Source organism: Mobula birostris, chromosome 23 (genome assembly GCF_030028105.1).
Source record: "Mobula birostris isolate sMobBir1 chromosome 23, sMobBir1.hap1, whole genome shotgun sequence".
NCBI classification, from domain to species: Eukaryota; Metazoa; Chordata; class Chondrichthyes; order Myliobatiformes; family Myliobatidae; genus Mobula; species Mobula birostris.
Window position 1 is genome coordinate 54811728 of NC_092392.1, and position 12233 is coordinate 54823960.

The 12233-nt window shown below is 39.4% G+C and overlaps 1 protein-coding gene across 21 annotated transcripts in view; it reads right to left on the minus strand.

Annotated features, from left to right (window-relative positions):
* The window catches only part of c2cd5 (C2 calcium dependent domain containing 5), a 116305-nt gene that overhangs the window by 25043 nt on the left and 79029 nt on the right, over nt 1–12233 (minus strand). For 20 of the 21 annotated variants that reach the window (XR_011882980.1, XM_072241778.1, XM_072241775.1 and 17 more), the window contains 5 exons: nt 11487–11651; nt 9288–9428; nt 5113–5176; nt 4664–4725; nt 845–946 (listed from right to left, as the gene is read on the minus strand). Coding sequence is in view for 20 of the 21 variants with exons in the window: in XM_072241778.1 (XP_072097879.1) it covers nt 845–946; nt 4664–4725; nt 5113–5176; nt 9288–9428; nt 11487–11651 (534 nt within the window). In the remaining variant the exon portion in view is untranslated. The remainder of the gene's footprint in view (nt 1–844; nt 947–4663; nt 4726–5112; nt 5177–9287; nt 9429–11486; nt 11652–12233) is intronic. The other variant, XM_072241768.1, reaches the window with a different exon arrangement.

Consider the following 12233-nt stretch of genomic DNA (forward strand, 5'->3'; position numbering starts at 1 on the left):
TTTTGCTTTTTTTCCAACTAATGGACATAACTGACAACTGAAAATGACATCTGTATAACCAGAATCTGTATGTTGCTCAGGGACAGCTTGTACATAAAAATTATTCTCAAAGCCATCAGATCCATCAAGCTTGCCCGAAACTAAATTGAATAACACTTCCTCCCTTGCACTGCCAACCAATCCCAAAGACAGTAAAACAATCAAGGATAAAGAAAGGGAAAATATAGTCCAGCAGCCTTCTCCATGACCTCTTCAGGCACATGAATCCAGTTTGTAATGAACCAAATGCTAACTATACTTTCAACATATAGAAACCAAAGTTTTAATATTTCAGTTACAAAGATGTTCCAAATTGAATATTATTCTTCCATCCTCTATCAATAATTAATATTTTTAAGTAAAGAAAAAAGGACTTGATGTTGCTGTTGTCAGAAGAGTTCCTATTCCACAGCAGCTTTAACATACATCTTACAAAATATACACCTAGAATTGCATACAATGCTGCTTTGAGCTTTATACCAGTGAAAATTTAATTCAAGGGGCTTGTAGATAGGATTCCACAGCAGGAGGGATGACAGTTGAAGACACAGCTGTCACTTATGGATTAAAAAAATGGAGCAAATGTACAAAAGATCAGGATTAGAGGAATGGTGAGCTTTAGAGTTCTGGAGAAAGTTGCAAAGGTGACAAGGAGAAGTTACAAATAAGAATTCTAGTAAAAAGTAATTGCGTTTTGGTTTCTGTTCTTACTTCTGAGAGAAATTCTCTGGTTAACAGTAGTATCAGATTCAAGTTATTGGATTCTACAATAGCTTGTCTCTTATCTACAATATCAGCCTCTTACCTTCAGTAAATTTTCACAAAGATCACTAAAGGCTTTATTAAGTCCCTGTGATGTAAGGCTGGTAACATTGTTCAGCCGGAACACTCGCACAGAAGTGAACATCTAAAAAGGAAATGGAAGAGAAAATGTATTAGCCAGTAGCAGGTATGTTCCCTTTAGGGCTGTAAATGCCAAATTATAAATATTATTTAATTAAGATGCTATTAGTCAGCTTTCTGATTAACTCATTCTAACCAGAGTTGACTACATGGATGTGAAGTTCATTAACAGTAATACTTATAAACTATGCTTAGAATGAGCCATTCTCATCCATTATGACTACTTTAAAAATTAGTTGGGTGAAAATACAAAATAGTAAATAGTTACATTCAACATAAAAACTTAACAAGTGCTGGAATAATTATTGTCCAGTTTAATAAGTTTCAAATAGATATCCCTATCAAAAGTAACAAAAAACACATCTAAAATAGGCATGAAAGTCAGAACTACAGTTGTGGATGTTGAAAGATCTCGAGTCCTGATAAAGGGTCTTGGTCTGAAACGTCAACTGTTTACTCTTTTCCATTGATGCTGCCTGGCCTGCTGAGTTCCTCCAGCATTTTGTGTGTGTTACTTTGATTTCCAGCATCTGCAGATTTTCTCTTGTAAAGATCTATGGATATGCCTAATACATTTTATACTTTCTTCTCAATAACACATTTTACTCTAAAATTCCTGCTCTCTTTCAACAACATCACTATTCAAAAGCAATTATTTAAAGGTAAATATTTTTGTGACTTGGTGGTGTTCAAGTCTTGCAAAAGCAATCTAGTTACCAAAAATTTCACATGGAGTAGTAACCAGTCTACTGACATGTACATTCCAACAAAGGCCATTATATATTTTATTTTAGGTATTAATTTGCAATCCTGTATAATACTTCACTAACTAGTTAAAAATATATTCATCCTTCTAGAACATAGAATCATCTATAATCCAAGCAACAAGTCAACCCACATAATAAGTAGGATTAGACTATCTTACATTACTGGCATGCGTATTCTAAAGAAAGATGAAGTTCAAGAATTAATATTCAATTCTGCAGAATGAGATAAAACAAATAAATAAAAGTTGATTTGATGGAAAAAATAACTTCAGAAAAGACATGCGTCTTTAGATAAAATCACGACACTAGTTTCACAGGTCACACATTTAACAGTAAACACTTAAGTATTTCTTTTCTAGTATAGGGTTATTCCTTTTTGTTTCAAGATACCTAAAGTAATGCCTTGTACCCAGAGAAAGCCTTGTACCCAGAGAAAGCAAGGCAACTGATTGCTCAAAATGCATTATATATGTACACAAATCCATGACTTGAACCGAGACAGCCCCATCATTTACTGAATTACTATTCCAGGTGTTCAACATATTTGCAGAAAGAATACCTGCCTTTGCCTTACATCCCTCAACAACTTTTATCATCAGTTCTCAACTCAGTCTTTCATTACTTATTTATTTTTCCCTTGTTCGAAATGCTGTTTTGAAATTCTATGTTAGAGCAAGTTTGAAATGCTGCTACCTTCTTCAGACAAGTCTGTGACTTCCTCCTATGCTTCTGGTATCCTCCAGCATCGCTGTCACCTTTGGAGCAGCAACTTTAACTGCTCATAGCAACACACATAAAAGTTGCTAGTGAACGCAGCAAGCCAGGCAGCATCTTTAGGAAGAGGTACAGTCGACATTTCGGGCCGAGACACTTCGTCCTGGAATTTGAAATTCCAGCATCTGCAGATTTCCTCGTGTTTGCGTTTTTAAATTAACTGCTCAAATTTTTCTCCCTCAATGCTCTTTAGGGATAATTTTACTGTTCTTTTCCCCAACCCTTGCAAGATTGAGCATTTTACTGACAATTAAAAACTTCGCAACACAGCTATGTGAGAGCTGCTGCCTCACAGTATAGAAGGCCAAGATTCAATATGGCCCTTTATGGGAGTGGGTGAACTGCTAGTGATTTCTCCCTCTGACTGGGATTCCCCCTGATGCCCTAGTTTCCTCCTACATCCCAAAGATGTGCAGCTTGGTATTAAACCAAATAATTGGCCGCTGTAAATTGTCACTAGTACATAGATAAGTGGTAGAATCTGGGAAAAATAAAGAACAGAATGAATGTAGGATGTGTAAATAGCTGGTTGATAGTTCATATGGATTCTGTGGGCCGTTAGGCCTGTTTCAATGCTGTACCTCATTAAGATTCCAATGACACGAGATTGGAATTCGAAACAATAAACAACCTGCTAGAGGAACTCAGCAGATTGAGCAGCATTTGTAAGGAGAGGAATTGTCAACATTACAGGCTGAAACTCTGCAGGCATTAGGACCTGTCATATTGACAATCCATTCCCACCCACCTCACCCTGTGCACAGGCTGCTCAATCTGCAGAGTTCCTCCAGCAGATTGTTCATTAATCAGTTAAAAGTGAACTTCTTGCAACTCAACCAGACTGTCTGCTTGTGAACAATGCCCTTGTTGTTCAATAACTTACTGTAGATGAGTGCATCACTGTCAAAAACACTTCTTTGTCAGAGAACAAACTAACAGACAATGGCATCTTGCCCAAAAATAGTGCTTCTCTGGCTCACTATACTCTCTACCAGACTCAGAGGGGTGGTGTAATCATGCCTTGGGGAGATCCCCTACAATTTTAGCAGTTTGGTTATTTAAACTTCAATGTAAATTTGTCTTTCCTCTTAGAACTATCCTTTCTGTCTCTCCCTCCATATACACTCTCCAATCTCCTGGATAACAACTGGGCCAGGTAATCACCTTCTCCAACAAGAGTCTAACCATCTTCTTTTGATATACAGCTGCATTACTTTCATGATGTTTCTCCCATCCCAACCTTATGGTTAACACTGTAGGTGTGGTCATTGGCAAAACCCATTACAAAATATCAGATTCACTGACATAATTTTCTAATCGAAAGAAACAAATGATGAGAACACTGGAACAGTGTAGTTAATACATTTGTACTATTCAGATGGAATTATCAGCTTTTGTGGATGTATTAACCTTTAATGTAATGTACATGATTAATGCAATTTAGTTTGCTTAGAATGTCCTGCATACAAATCATTCCCCTATGATTATTAACACTGACCCAAGTATTTATCCAAAAGGTCCATCATTTCTTTAATTTCATATGCAATATCACTGTTATCAAAAAGCTCACAATGCTTCTGAATGCTTATTTTTCCAAATAGAAAAGTGAATATCTGCCATTTGATATTCTTTCTAATCATTTTATCTGTACTTCTTTATGTCTTATGAGGATTGGTTGAGCAAGCTAGGGCTTTTCTCTCTGGAGCAAACAAGGATTGGAGGTGACTTGATAGAGGTGGATAGATGATAAGAGGCACAGATCAAGTGGATAGCCAGAAACCTTTTCCTAGACGTCCAATCTGTGCTTTGTAAGGCATGAAAATGCCCGACGCAGGCCTTTCATGGTCTGAGTCGACGTTCCCTCCCTCCCTCCTCTTCCCCTCCCCTCCCCTTTTCCCAGAGTGGAAATGGTTAGTACAAGGGAATATAATTTTAAGGTGCTCGGATGAAAGTACAGGAAGGATGTCTATCCCCCTATCCCTGAGGCCAGGGGTAGGCACATGGGTGATCCTTTTCAATTTCTTAACTCCATCCATGAAGACTTGATTGCCAACTTCTCTTAAAATATTCTCACAATACCGAAGCAAGTTTAAGTATCCAAACTACTCCTACCATATTTCCTAACTTTGCTCGAGACAATAATCTGGATGTTTGGTCTCACAAAAGCCATGCGGATTTACCTGTAAATCAGATGTCCAGTTGTTGATACCTGGCATAACCTCTGTATTACAGCTATAAAAACCTGTCAACATAAAACATATTCAGAAAGTGTATGTCAAAGGTAACAACTGCAAGTCTAATTATTGCAGTCCTTTATTGGCAGATAACTGTATTTCAATTTCTGTCAATATATAAAAATATTAGAAGGTCTGAATTGAAATTAGAAAAGAATGAAGAAGTGCATAATCCTTTTTCTCCCCACACCCAGCCTCAAGACGACTGAACTCAGTTAAAACCATAAAACAAAAGAGCAGAATTAGGCCCATTGAGTTGCGCGTTTATTCGATCATGGCTGATTTATTTTCCCTCTTCATTCTACTGTCTTCTCCCCATAAATCTGACACTTCTAGTAATGAAGTACTTATCAACCTCCACTTTAAATATACTCAATATCTCCTTAAGGACTTACCAGGTGGTGTGGGAGCATCAGTCAACAATGACTGAATATCTTCAACAGCATCTGCATCATCGATCTGAAATACAGCAGTAATGTTAATGTCCCAGTCTCATTCTGTGCACCATAGGGAAGTGTTACTAATAAAGCTGGATGTGGTGGAATATGGTGCACCACTATTAGACCTATTCATATGAATCAATGATGCTGAGATACATCCTTGGATGCACTGGAACACAGTATCAGTGGTGTAACCTGGGGTCATCGGATGTTTCAGGTCTTTCAACATCAGACACTCTCGCCCAGGCGGTCCAGCCGGGGTTGATCAGGCCCTGGCTTGTGTCCCAGCAGCACTGGTCCACAGATTACACTTCTTGATCCATAGCCATTTGGAGACTCAATCAGCAACCACTGTGACTGTGGCTCTTTTCTTTGCAACCCCCATAATGCCGGAGAGAGTACAGCCAGCAAAACTACTACACCAGACAACTACCTGGCATCATGCGCTCTCCACCAGTCTCTGGTACTGCTCTAACGTCTTCCAGTATTTGGCTTTCTTACGCTCAAACACCTCTTCAATCTGGTCTTCACAAGGAACTGACAGTTCTATCATGACCACAGAATGACCATGTCAGGCTTCAGTGATGATGATGCAATGAAGTCAGGGTGGAATTTGGTATGAAATTTTGTGTTTGGTTTAACTATGCAATGTGGTCTTATGTTGACCTGGTGGGAAAAAATCAAGTGTTACAAGAAATATCTACACTGGATATAGTATAATGCCTTGTTCAGTGGAATAGTTTAAAGTGTGAATAATTTCCAGAATGGACTGAAGTGTGAATAACTTCCTGAAGTGGGATGGTATAAGGCAGTGAAACCAGGTTCATGATCTGGTGGAATACCAAAGTCTTCAAAAAATCAGTAGAAATTGAGTGTAGTGGAATATTATGGGGGTTAAAGAAAATCAAGATATATGTTCCTAGGGGAAAAGCATTTTATTCCACCTGAGTAGTATGCAACTCAGTGGTATAAGCACTGAATTTCTCATTTCAAGAGACTCTTAACAGCTGTGCTTCCCCCTCTCTCCTTCCCATGCACCTCCAGTCCTCCCATTTTTTGTTCCATTTCTTATATACCCCCTTGAGCTATCTTCCCTGCCCCCATCATCCATTTTCAGCTCCATTCTCCTCCTGGTTCTGTTTGCCAATGACCCACACACTTCATCAACTGGATTCCCCTCCCCCAGCCAGTTCCATGTGGCCTTTACCACCCCCTGAATTGGTCTCGTTATCTTCTTTACTTGTCAGATTCCAACACCAAAGGTCTTTGTATTCCTGCTTGTCACACTCCCAACAACTGTCTCCACTTTCATCCTCCTTTGCTCCATCTCCCCTTCTCCCCCATCCCGTCTTCCACCTATCACTCACCTGCCTCTGTCTCCCTACTCTAACCCTTCCAGCTCCATCTGCCTGTCATCCTTTACTCTTCTTTGGTTCACCTATCACCTACTGACCCTTGTCTCATTCTTTTGCCCAATCCCCCATCTCCCTATTTACATTAGCTATTTCCTTTCTGCACAAAAAATGCTGGAGGAACTCAGTAGGTCAGACAGGATCTAGGGAGACAAAAATAAATAGCTGGTGATTATCTGGACTCTGTTTATTTCCCTCTGTAGATGCTTAAATGAGGAATTAGAGGTGAGAGTCTCCAGCATTTTGGTTCAATATCTTGAAATCTTGTTCCAGCATCTTCAGAAACTATGTCTCAATTTCTATCTCTTGTGATCACAATTTTATCTCCTTTACTGTAGGATAGGAACAGACAAGTTAAGGAAACGCTTAATTGGAGTAAGGGGAAATATGAGGCTACCAGGCAGAAACTTGGAAGCATAAATTGGAAACAGATGTTCTCAAGGAAACGTACGGAAGAAATGTGGTAAATGTTCAGGGGATATTTGCGTGAGGTTCTGCATAAGTACGTTCCAATCAGACAGGTAAAGGATGGTAGGGTGCAGGAACCATGGTGTACAAAGGCTGTTGTAAACCTAGTCAAGAAGAAAAGAAGAGCTTACGAAAGGTTCAAAAAACTAGGTAATCTAGGAGATCTATAAGATTATAAGGCCAGCAGGAAGGAGTTTAAGAATGAAATTATGAGAGCCAGCAGGGGCTATGAGAAGGCCTTGGCAGACGGGATTAAGGAAAACCCCAAGGCGTTCTACAAGTATATGAAGAGCATGAGGATAAGACATAAGAGAATAGGACCAATCAAGAGTGACAGTGGAAAAGTGTGTATGGAACTGCAGAAGACAGCAGAGGCACCTAATGAATACTTTGCTTCAGTACTCACTACGGAAAAGGATCTTGGTGATTGTAGGGATGACTTGCAGCGAACTGAAAAGCTTGAGAATGTAGATATTAAGGAAGAGGATTTGCTGGAGCTTTGGAAAGCATCAAGTTGGATAAGTCATCAGGACTGGACAGGATGTACCCCAGGCTACTGTGGGAAGTGAGGGAGGAGATTGCTGAGCCTCTGGCAATGATCCTTATATCATCAATGAGGATGGGAGAGGTTCCGGAGGATTGGAAGATTGCGGATGTTGTTCCCTTATTCAAGAAAGGGAGTAGAGATAGCCCACGAAATTATAGACCAGTGAGTCTTACTTCAGTAAAATGATGGAGAAGATCCTGATAGGCAGGATTTATGAACATTTGGAGAGGTATAATATGATTAGGAACAGTCAGCATGGCTTTGTCAGAGGCAGGTTGTGCCTTACGAACCTGTTTGAATTTTTTGAGGATGTGACTAAACACATTGATGAAGGTAGAGCCATCGATGTAGTGTATACGGATTACAGCAAGGCATTTGATAAGGTATCCCATGCAAGGCTTATTGAGAAAGTAAGGAGGCATGGGATCCTAGGTGACATTGCTGTATGGATTCAGAATTGGCTTGCCCACAGAAGGCAGAGTGGTTGTAGATGGGTCATATTCTGCCTGGAGGTCAGTGACCAGTGGTGTGCCTCAGGGATCTGTTCTGGGATCCCTACTCTTTGTGATTTTTATACATGACCTGGATGAGGAAGTGGAGGGATAGGTTAGTAAACTTGCTAATGACACGAAGGTTGGAAGTGTTGTGAATAGTGTAGAGGGCTGTCAGAGGTTACAGCGGGACATTGACAGGATGCAAAACTGGGCTGAGATAGAGTTCAACCCAGATAAGTATGAGGTGGTTCATTTTGGTAGGTCAAATATGATGGCAGAATATAGCATTAATGGTAAGACTCCTGGCAGTGTGGGGGATCAGAGGAATCTTGGTGTCTGAGTCCATAGGACACTCAAAGCTGCTACGCAGGTTGACTCTGTGGTTAAGAAGGCATATGGTGCATTGGCCTTCATCAATCATGGGACTGAGTTTAGGAGCCGAGAGGTAATGTTACAGCTATATAGGACCCTGGTCAGACCCCACTTGGAGTACTGTGCTCAATTCTGGTCGCCTCACTACAGGAAGGATGTGGAAGCCATAGAAAGCGTGCACAGGAGATTTACAAAGATGTTGCCTGGATTGGGGAGCATGCCTTATGAGAATAGGTTGAGTGAACTCAGCCTTTTCTCCTGGGAGCGACGGACGATGAGAGGAAACCTGATAGAGGTGTACAAGATAATGAGAGGCATTGATCGTGTGGATAGTCAGAGGCTTTTTCCCAGGGCTGAAATGGCTAGCACGAGAGGGCATAGTTTTAAGGTGGTCAGAAGCAGGTACAGAGGAGATGTCAGGGTTAAGTTTTTTTCACTCAGAGAGTGGTGAGTGCATGGAATGGGCTGCCGGCAGTGGCAGTGGAGGGAGAAACAATAGGGTCTTTTAAGAGACTCCTGGATAGGTACATGGAGCTTAGAGAAATAGAGGGCTATGGGTAAGCCTAGGTAGTTCTGAAGTAAGGACATGTTCAGCACAGCTTTGTGGGCCAAAGGGCCTGTATTGTGCTGTAGGTTTTCTATGTTTCTATGTTTTTTCCCCTCTACGCTTTCTGATGCAGCACCTTGACCCAAAACATCAACAATTCCTTTCCAGCTACAGATGCCGTCCGACCTACTGAGTTCTCTCAGTGCTTTTTTGCTGCGGAGTCCAGCATCCAAAGTCTCTTGCATCACCAAGGCATGTATCCTTCTGCATTCTCAACAGGATTTCCATACCTCTAACACAAAGGCATCCTTTTTCCCATGTGAAAGATCCAGTTCGGAAACATCGTCACTACTTTCTGAATGGGACCTGAAGAGCCTGGAACGCTGCCTTGTTTCTGGGATCGGGGATCCAAGCAACTCTTCTAGTATCTCCTATGGTCAAACACGCATTGGATAGGAAATAAATAGCACTTACTGAAAGATTTTATTATCATTACCCTTCTGATTCCATAGAAAACAAAGTATGAAGGGGGTTATCGTTAGAAGAGTATTGGTCACCCTCTATTTCCTCATTTAAGTATTTAAGTGGTGATATGAAACTAGATAAAGAACTCTAGTGGTTATTTGTTAGGGGCATATAAATAGATATCAAATTCCAACAGTTATCATTGGACAGTGATCAGGAATGGGAACCAGTCAGTTTTCCTTTCTTTTGCCAATTGGTGCTGAGTTGAATTTTTTTAGTCTTCACTTGCATTTTGGGTGCTGAAGGTGACAATCAATTATAGTGATCCCCTGTTTCATTGACTGCAGGTTAGTGTTGGATTTGGCTGTATAGTTGTTATTTTTCTTGTAATTTAACTTTGTTATGCTTATTTCTATTTTTATATAATCACCTATATACATGTGATTGTTCAATGAGTTTTTCAGTGGTTGCAGTGGCCTTTGTATTCTTCTGGAAACTTCTTTGTTTCAGTGACAGGTGTCACATTACTGGTTATTTAATTGGTTAGCCGTTATCTGTTGGAATTTCGATAGGATTTACTATCATCAGTGGTCCGGTATAGAAGACCAGACCACCTTTGTTTGCTCTATTTTCCCTTTTGTTTTCTGTTTCTGTTCACTCTCCTCATGCTTCTTCTCCCTTCATTTTCTTTGTTCTTATAACACCTAATAAAACGATCATAAGCAACAGTTTTATGTTTCATTCTTCCAAAGAATCTTCGGATCATAAAAGCATCAAGACTCAACATTGGATAGGCAGCAATTTAAAGAATAAAACCAGCGTCAGCTCTTCTGGGCCTTATTATGCCATCATTGCTATTAAGCCAACATCTTTTTTTAAAATCAACTTTGAAATGCTATTGAGTTTTCCTCTAAAAGCAACCAGAAGCAAATTCTTATCATCCCAGACTCTGATTTTGTTACACACTGTAAGTAACCAATCTTTTGTTTAACCGCCTCAATAACAAGATACTCAAATGACTAAAGTTGTTCCATTTAGTCTTATAACAAAAATAAACAGAATAAACAGATATATTCAGCAGCCTCCTGCCACTGGTTTGTTCCCACAGGAGGAATGTCAGGTCTCAACATGAAAACACCATTCTATGACAGGGTTTTCAAAGCATTTTCAATGGGTAGCAACCAATACTTCTCAATTGTTCTTTTTAAAACAGCAATGTGTTGTAGTCTGAGTTGTTATACCCAAGTGCTGCACCCCTTGGTAGAAACAATTCTGGCTAAATAACCTATTTATTGATTTAGAGATACAGTATGTACCAGGCCCAACAACCCACCTATTTAACCCCAGCCTAATCACAGGACAATTTACAATTAACTTACTAACTGGTACGTCTTTGCAATCTGGGACGAAACCAGTTCATGGGGAGGACGTACAAACTCCTTAATGATGATGCTGAAATTGAACTCCCGACACCCCATGCTGTAATAGCGTCTCACTAACCAATACATTGAAATATGAACACAAATTTTTAACTACACATCTACTACATCTGGATGCAGCTTTGCATGAAAAAAGCTCCTCACTGATGAGCTAAAATGTTCCACTAGGTTGATTTAATATAAAAGTTAATATTTTTGCTATTTCACTAATGCATACAATTGAAGGGATTATCCATAATCATGATTTCCATCAGATAATGAAAATCACTTTGATACTTCTTCAAAAACTGTACATTTTATTTTATTTTATTGAAGACGAAAATACTGCTTACTGACCAAAGAATAAGCAAAATTATTCAACTCCTCAGACTGTTCCACTATTAAATCAACTGATGGCTGATCAGTATCTTTAACCTGTTTTCACATAATTCCTTAATCTCCTTGACTAGCAAAAACCTAGGTATCTCAGCTACAGAAATTTCAGTCAACTTCCAACATTGCCAATCTTCAAGAAAGAGTCCCAAATTTCTGTTGTTACTTTATTTTGATTCGTGTTAGATTATACACAAATGAACCAATACTTACAGGAGGATTTATCTCGTGGATTTCTCTGTTTTTTATGATCATATCATTTATCTTTTTCTGTATATTTGAAATATGTTGATCATAAGAAAGATCACTTGGTGTCTTCCCTGCAACTTGTATACCTCCTGGAGAGGGCAGTGCTGTCACGTATAAACCAGTAGCAGACTAGAACAAAACCAGAGGAAAATACATTCATGCATAAAATAATGGCAGCTTAAGTAGATACATGCGGATTTATAACAGAAAAAAGCCAGGCAATTTGCACAGATTTAAAACTTTAGAGATTTAAACATATTTCCTAACATGGGTTGCAGTGTTAAAACAGACAGCTCAACATATTCAGTGTTACCACTACTATTCAATTTCCAAATACCATTTCCCACTATTCTTGTCACAGTGGTACATTACAGAAACCAGTCCTTCAACCCATCATGTCAACTCTGACCATCATGCTCATCTATTCTAAAACCACAGTCTTGTATTAGTTCCATTATTGTCTCATACGTTTCTCATTCAAACACATGTCAAGATATCTCTTAAATGTTACTGTTCCTGCCTTCACCATCTCTTGTCAGTTCATTCCAGACACCAACTACTCCTTGTCTGAAAAACTTACTCCTCAGATCATTTTTAAGATCCTTCTCTCCTAGTACATTTAAAATCCAATCTTCTACCTTCTGATCTCAAATGGGTTTCTCCCAGGTTCTTTCAAAGGGCAAATATATATTCCTATTCACATCTGCATTG